Source organism: Citrus clementina, unplaced genomic scaffold, assembly GCF_000493195.1.
Source record: "Citrus clementina cultivar Clemenules unplaced genomic scaffold, Citrus_clementina_v1.0 scaffold_8, whole genome shotgun sequence".
Taxonomy (NCBI): Eukaryota; Viridiplantae; Streptophyta; class Magnoliopsida; order Sapindales; family Rutaceae; genus Citrus; species Citrus x clementina.
The window spans coordinates 14,877,423-14,885,785 of record NW_006262022.1 but is presented as its reverse complement, the minus strand read 5'-3'; the positions used below and the strand labels follow the sequence as shown (position 1 = coordinate 14,885,785).

Sequence of the window (8,363 nt, the reverse complement as noted above, 5' to 3'; positions counted from 1 at the left end):
ATCATTTTTCGAGATTTTTGAGATCAAATCCATACTTGTATGACCTAATCTTCTATGCCATAACCAACCATCATCATGCAATGCAAAGAAACATTTATCATTTGTAGAAAAAAAAATTATGAATTATGAACAAAAAAATTTATCATTTATCATTTATCAATTATGAACAAAAGAAAAAAAAATTAAGGCAACAATGCGCACTGCCTCTTGGTGCAACTCGCTCGCGCGAGGCCGGGCCCTCGCGCGCGAGATGGTCGCAACGTGCGCATCTCGAGTGCGACGCAGCGCCTGTCGCACACGAGATGTGCGAGCCTAGCGCAACTCGCTCGCGCGAGGCCGTGCCCTCGCGCGCGAGATGGTCGCAACGTGCGCATCTCGCGTGCGACGCAGCGCGAGTTGGCTTCCCACCTTTCTCTTCTCTTCCCTTTCCCACATGCATCTCACCCACCACCGCCATTAAAACACCACCAACAACAACAACATCCCAAACAACAACAACATCCCAAACAACAACAGCAACAACAACAACAAGAAAAACGGCAATAACAACTCACCTAGGGTTTTCAATTTTTTTCTTTGATTTTGGAGATCTCCGAAGATTTTCAACGTGATTTAGCTTCTTTCAAGTGCCAACAACTTCCTCCGCTGCCGATGTACGCTGCCGCCGACAATCTATAGAACTTCCGGTGATGAGATTTTGGTGAGAGGGGAAGGAATTTGCTTGAGGGAAACGTGAGAATGAGGAGGGTAATTTCGTCCATAATTTGGTGATTTGGCTAATGTTGAAAGAAAAAAATTTGAGGGGTTAAAGTTGAAAAATGCCTTCTTTTTTTGGCTTGTTTTGTAAATTTCCCATAGCTTTTGGTGACAATATACAGTTAATCCGTATAAAAAGAATTCTGATATTAATTAAGCTGTCGGAAAATCACCCCACAAGCTTATGGACAAGGAAATTGAGGGGAATATGAAAAAATAGAGACTATCTTTGGTCAGATGAGAACACTTGCTTAGGGCCAGCGGCCTACCAGCTCAAAAGATGAAGAATGAATTGACGACTTGAACAAAATTACATGTTAATTTTCATATCAGTTGGAATGGGATACAAACTTCGAAGGGTAGGGGTGCGAATCAGTGCAGCTCAATTCGGTCCGGCTCGGAATTGAAAGAACCAAACGAAATCGATTTATTTTTTAAAAATTAAAATCGAACCGAAAAATGTAAGTACAAAACGAACTAAATTTGGGCCTATAGGGCCTTTTCAATGTTGTAGCCCATTACGGCCTCATTTAATTTTTTTTCCTTAATATGTAATTTTCTTTTATTACAGAACTCATAATAAATACATCATAAACACAATAATTAACAAACAAATATTCAAATCCACCACTAAAAGCAATTTTTTAATTTTGCCCAAAGCAACCTCTTGTTCTACATCAATGACTTCTAGCACTACATCGTTGACATCTTATACTTCAAAATCTGTCTTCCATTCTATAGAAATCCGAAATTGACTTTTAATTTGATTTTCGGTTGTTAAGGAGTGAATTAAGGATTGATTTTTACTTTAGATCTAGAGTCTGATTTGTTAGAGAAGATATGACGAATTTGTAAAAGCAATATATGTAAGTGTATGTTAAGATTCTGACATCACCAATTAAATTATGACGTGTAAATTGTTATTAAAATTACTAAAACATCTCAGTTTTTCAGTTCTATGATTTGAATTGATAACCAAACCAAATATACATTTTTTTTTACTGTTACTAATAATCTGATTTTTTAAAGATTTATGACCAAATCAAACCGTCGGTTTAATTCAACTCTTTCGGCGTGACGAGTTTTTGGCCCACCCTTTTTGAAGAGTACGATTAATATTTATATATTTTCTATAGATTCAACAAACAACGAGTAAACTACTTTGGCATGTTTGGTGGTGGATAGTTTTTTGTCCAATCCCATATTTGTTTCATATTGGATAGAATTTTATACCACATCATTAACTGCAGTGGGACCTACCATTTAATTCCCAATTATGCCAAAAACTTGTCTAATGGCCCCTCGTAGGATAATTACTTAGGAAAATTTTGTTAAACTAAATTACATTTAGTCATTAAATTAATTGATAATTATCAAATAAATCTTTTAGTTATTAGAATAATAAGAGAAAATTAGATAATATATGAATTATAATATTAAATATCTTTTGAAAATGCAAAATCATAATTTTTAAAAAATATTTTCGTATTGTGACAATAAGTTAAATCATTTATGACTTAAAAATAAAACTATCATTTATAATTCAATTCAATTATGAATTATATCAACACAATATAATATTAATTACGATTCTTTCTAAACATATCCTAGCATATCTCATTCAATTCAATTCAGCATACTAAACACACTCTTTATATTGCCCAAGTAGTACTATCCCAATTTTTTCATCCCAAGTATTGATGATGCGACATTCATGATTTATTAATTAGATGATCAATTTTCTGAACTTTATAAAATTACTTGTTACTTCTTCCAAATATCTAATGAATTAATGTCACCTCATTTGCGATTGAAATATTAGAATTTTTTTTTTTAAATAAGAGGTAGGCTAAGCTTAAATTTATTTTTTAAACTTTTACCTCCTCAAAATTTGAATTCTAACAACCAAATAAATAACACTATTTGAAAATTACTCAATCATGTCTTTAGGGTCTATTAGAATATTATTTAGGAAGTATAATATTATTCATGATATATACGAACAAGTACAATATTATTCACAACATATGTGAATTATCCAACACTTTTATCATTCTTCTAATTTATTCTTCGCTTATGATGCCATATGTGATGATATCGTTTTATAATGAATTACCATTTATTGATCGATTATTATCTTATTATTTCACTACCATATAAAGATATATATACAGGTCACGTCCTATTGTAACGTAATTTTAGTACAAATTTATCCAACTTGATAAGAGAATTGATTTCTTTTACCAATTGTTGCATAAGATAAGACGTGAAACTAACGTTCATCCAAATTAAAATTCACATGCGTGCATGGAGCTCTGAATATGTTTACATTACATATTCAATTCAGTCAACAATTAAAAAAGAATTGAATTACACAATACGTTGAACAGCTGTAAGATTGGACTTTGGAATATCTATAAAACTGAACAACTCTTCTAGAAGACTAGAAGGGGCATCACCCTCTTTATTTTTTAAAAGAGTGATTAAAAAAAGAGAAAAGAAAAGTCAGACCATTTGAGTGTACGTATTTTCTATTTGCAAGTGGCTACTAATGTCCGAGGACCGTCCTTTCTAAAGAAAGAAAAAACTTTCCAAGTTCAAGAATAATATTATTAATCAATTGATGAAGCTATAAATTAATTAATTTTAAAAATTTTCTTTATGAAATTCAAACTTAGTGGAAGTCTTGTGGGAAAAATCCGAGGCTAGTTGTCTTAGCTCCTTTGTTAGTGCGGGTGCACCGCAGTAGAATACTCCTGCACACATCAAATAAATAAATTTTAGAAATTATTTTTGATATGAACAAATCTTAGAAATTTAATTCCACGCAAAATGGAAATTAATTAGTGGTAGACAAAGAAAAAGAACAGTGGGTGGAGGTAGGTGAAAGCGAAGTTGAAGAAAAAGAACTGACCAATTCTAGAATCAGGATGATGAAGAGCAATTCTCTTGTAAACTTGTCTCCAATTTGGCTTAGCAAAGTGAGATTTGACACGTGTCCCAGAAACAACATCAACACCATTCTTTGCATGATGGAGTGATTGAAGCATAGCTATAAGCGCTGACCTGGCATCTCCTTCTTCGTACACACTTGTGCAATAATTGTGTAATTCTATTACCCTCTTCTCATCCATCTCCGCCACCTCATTCATTATGCCTTTGAACCACTCGAATGAACCTTGTTCCCTTGTCACCCAATAGAAGTATGCTTTTCTTGTATTGAATGATGAATTCTTGTTGTTGTTGTTTACTGTTAATCCTGACTCTAAATTGTTGTCTTCTGATTTCATGTTGTTGATGATGTCTTTGACTATGCTGATCATGGGAGTAGCCCCAATTCCAAGCCCCACTAGTAGCACTACATCATATTTTTTATAGTCTTGAGCTGGTGCTCCATATGGTCCGTCTATTAATATCTTTGGAAACCTGCTACATCACAAGATATAAATTTTAATTAAAAAAAGGAGAAAGACACAAACAGAATCTTGATAGAACGCTAACAGAAATATAAGCGAAATTAGTTGAGATTTACTTTATTTTTTAGTTAAGTAATTAAATAGGTATTTGTCTTATCTTATCTATGTCAACATTCTGTCAAATATTTTACATTAATTTCATTGATGAATTATTAAAGAGGAAAAAACAAAGAATACATACCCTCGAGAGTTATTTTCCCTTTCTGCTCTAAGAAGACCGCTCTTCCCAGCAGGTGCAGGCTGGCAAACCTAATAACCAAAGACAATCACATAAAATAGTGTAAATAAGATTAAAAAAAAAGTTAAGTAACTGAGCACATTAATAATATTAAGCATAATGAAATTAGAATTTTAATTGACAAACCTCAGAGAAAACTGTCTTAAGCTGCCTAGTCCAATCGCCCAAAGTTCGGATATGAACGCTGAGGTAGTCATCTCCTGGTGATGATGTGATGGAAAACGGATGCCTGTCACACCAATTATTGATAGTTTAGTGCTGTTAATTAATTAATGTTTAATTAACTAATTTAATAAATAATAATAAACTAATTTTTCAATTTCAATACCATTCGAACGGTGAGACGGCAGCGCAATTTACGAACATGTACTGTCCGCTCTTGTATTTGAAGCCTTGTGGTTTTGACATGTGTAATGCCAAGACATTTCCAGGATAAACAGCAACCTTCACATAATATTAATTCATCTTATTATTTCGTTATGTCTCAAATTAACTAGCAACACACTGAAATCTCAAATTAACTTGCAACACACTGAAATTAACAATAAAATTAAGGAATATATAGTTGCAAAACCTTGAGAATCTTGACAGGCTCGATGCTTGATCTCAAAGCTCTAGTCAATCTCTCACAAGCATAAAGAACCATCGGGACAGCCAGATACATCCATGTCTGCAGTCGATAAATAAATTGAAAAAGGAAGTTAACATTAAGTTAAATGAAAATGAAAAACAAAGGAACTGGTGGTAAGGTAATTGATCACTTACCGTCTTCTGATACCATTTCTTGGTGAGATAGAGTTTAATTCCATGGACAATGAGAAGGGTATAGACAATGATGAAAAGATGATGTGAGTACCAAAAGGCATTGAATCCAGTGAGTCTTTTAAGTGGTTTTGGCAGATTGAGCTTGTTGCGCCTGAACCAAGGCGTTGCCAAAGTGAATGCTATCACCATTAACACCACCATTATGATCCCTGTTACTCCTTCAACTCCCTTTACAAACCACCAGTAATTATCCGGTTGCTCGTCCCCAAAGTAAGGCTTCATTGGCTCGTATTCTTCTTCAGTCGCGTGGAGGAGTCGCGGGAAATCACAGGTTAGATGAGCTCCGCCGTGTAATATAACTCCAATCCCAATTCCAACCGCGATCACCTACGTTCACGTGCATATTATTATTTATATCAAAGGTTAAAAAAGAAAAAAAAATGACATTGAAACTGTACATTTGGATTTATCCGTTAAAGATATTAATTATTACCTTATGGAAATTTAAGTTGTCATCGAAAGGGACAACAAGTCCTAATTTAGTTTTGTTTCTGAGCCATGTGATGGTGTTTCGGCAAACTGGTAATAATATCAAGGCCATGTTGAATTTAAGTGTCTCTGCTCCTCCTTTAGCAATGCAAACGCAATAGCCCATCACATCATAAGCAGCCTTGTTTCGGTACTGCACAAACTTGTAGGCAAATAAACCCCCAACAATTCCAAGCCACAACAGCATAATCCAAACCCTTTGCCAATTATCCATCAAAAAGTACTTAATCTTCTGATAACATTTTCGTAATGGGTTGTTTTCTTGGGTTGGCTTCAGCTTCTGGCTCAACATTTGACTCAGAATTCGACTGTCTCCTACTCTTACAGATTGATTTGGAGCTTGCAACAACAATGTTTCCAGGTTATGAATCTGCGACAAAAAGCCAAATTTCGTACTCAATTTAAATAAAATTTTAAAAAAAATCCTTCTTTTTTAATCTAATTAATTAGAAAATAAATTACCATGATGTATCCGGCATTGTCAGGGTCTAATTCTTCCATAATCATGGCTGCATATTCCTCTGCTTGTTTCTGAATGTTGGAGAGCTTGTTTGCAGAAGCACTCAGACTAATAATCTACACAGAGAAATAGAAATCATATATATAAACTTAAAATGTAGCGTTTTTGACCAAGTATGTATGCGTAACTTGCTTAATTAATTACCTCTTTGACTTCTTCTTCAGTGATTCTTCCATCAGCGTCTGTGTCGACCCTATATAATAATTAATCAAAGACGGTTAGTAAAAATAATTAATCAAGATATACAATTTGATTTTATACTGATATGAATTAATAAAGTAGTTAAATGAATTACATGTCAAAGAAAGTTTGGAGCCTGGAGTCAAAGCTCTCGTCGGAAATCTGGTCCCAAAACTCTTTGAGCTGAGCTTTGTTGATAGAATCACCACTTATATTATGCTTTCTACAAAGTCCTCGGAATAGCTCACCCGCAAATTCTTTAGACTCCTTGTTCATCCCTGTCAAAATTAAAAATAAAAGAACAGAATAAGTAATTGATCCTATATGACATGAATCAGGATCCTAGCTCTCATAATCTGAGCTAGATCTCCTGAACTGTTAAAGACGTTGTGCCAGCAAGTACCTATGCATTCGCCGAACATCGAGCAATGAAGAAGGCCGTCGGAGGTCGTGATGGCGAGCTCGTTATACCGCTTCTCGACGGCAGGCCAGCCATTTCCGGCAGCTCCCGTCTTGGTGGTGATGAACTTGAGTCCTTTAAGAGCATGAGCTGCAGCGGATTTAGTCCTATCAAAACGCCTGCTGCTGGGTCGCCGTGTCAAGGAAGCAAAGCGTTTGAGCTCTTGAGAGACCTGCTTGATATGCGAGGAAGTGTTTCTGAACAAAGACGACCGAAATGATGAAGATTTATTATTAATCTCCAAAGTCTTCTTGGCCAACAGTGACAACTCAGGATCTTCGTGATGAAGTGCGCCCTGAACGCTGTGAACTGCGACAGAGTCATCACGTATGTCCAGTGTGATCTCTACATAACCACCATCATCGTTATTGTTACTGCTGCTTGTGACTGCTGCTTCTGGCGGAAGATTGAACCGGGCGCTTTTCTTGGAAGCTCGTTTATTGGCAAGCGGTCCGCTGAATGCGCTTTTGTCACTGCCAATACTTTCAGTATCTGAATTGTTTTCAATATAGCCTCCTCTGCCCTCCTCGCTTCTCATTTTTTTCATGAAATTGAATGAATGAATGAATGAATATGAAGAATTTTCAGTCAATTGAAAGACTACTCGTATGTTACTAATTTTGAGTGATATATATTTGCATGGAGAAAAAGAGATTATTATCAAACAGTTAGCGGCTGTCTAATCTCTTTAAAATGTCTATGCATTTCTGATTTGATGATCATATGGTTTATATATATATATATATATATATAAAGAAAGTTGAATGTAAACGCGATTCAGAAGAAGCTTGTAGGAAAGTGATATGCTGGTCAAACCTGACCTTAGGACCAGAAAATTTTCATTTTTTTTTTTAACACAAAAAATTATAGTATATAAAAGGAAATATACGGTTACTAAAAATACGAAATCATTGTTTGCTGGTAAATAGGATGTATAGCAAGATTATATGGCTTCATCATTGACTTTTGGAATGTTCACAATTCAACTTGAAAGGGTTTTCATTTGGAGGCCAAAACGAATTCATAAGAATTCGTGTTGAATATTAAATGAATTGGGTCAAAATAATTAGATTCAAATTCGATTCGTTTATTAAACTAATCATAGTTTATTCAGATATCGATTCGTTTTTTAAACGAATATTCATTTATTCGTTTAATCAAATGAATAAATAAATTGAATTAGATTTGGATTTGTTTAAATTCATTCAACTAGAATTATCATATTATATATCAAATAATAATTAGTAAACAACGAAAATTAAGAAAAATAAATTATCATAAATTTATCGTCCTTACAATATTTAAAGTTTTAAACATCTTAACTCCACAACTCTAAACTTCAAATTACCAATCCATTAAAAAAATAATAATAAGAATTAAAATCCTTAAAATAAATATTTTTGAACCATAGTGACTTTT

At 34.1% G+C, this 8,363-nt stretch overlaps 1 protein-coding gene across 1 annotated transcript; it reads right to left on the bottom strand.

The window, feature by feature from the left end:
• Positions 1 to 3,110: 3,110 nt before the first annotated feature.
• LOC18034434 (respiratory burst oxidase homolog protein D) lies at positions 3,111 to 7,640 on the bottom strand. Its single transcript, XM_006423821.2, has 12 exons — positions 6,888 to 7,640; positions 6,600 to 6,762; positions 6,449 to 6,497; positions 6,247 to 6,360; positions 5,729 to 6,154; positions 5,236 to 5,622; positions 5,045 to 5,140; positions 4,799 to 4,914; positions 4,597 to 4,699; positions 4,414 to 4,481; positions 3,671 to 4,182; positions 3,111 to 3,512 (listed from the first exon to the last, which is right to left on the bottom strand). Exons 1-12 carry the CDS (start codon positions 7,489 to 7,491, stop codon positions 3,403 to 3,405), a joined length of 2,748 nt encoding a protein of 915 aa, XP_006423884.2. The 5' UTR covers positions 7,492 to 7,640; the 3' UTR covers positions 3,111 to 3,402.
• Between the last annotated feature and the right edge of the window lie 723 nt (positions 7,641 to 8,363).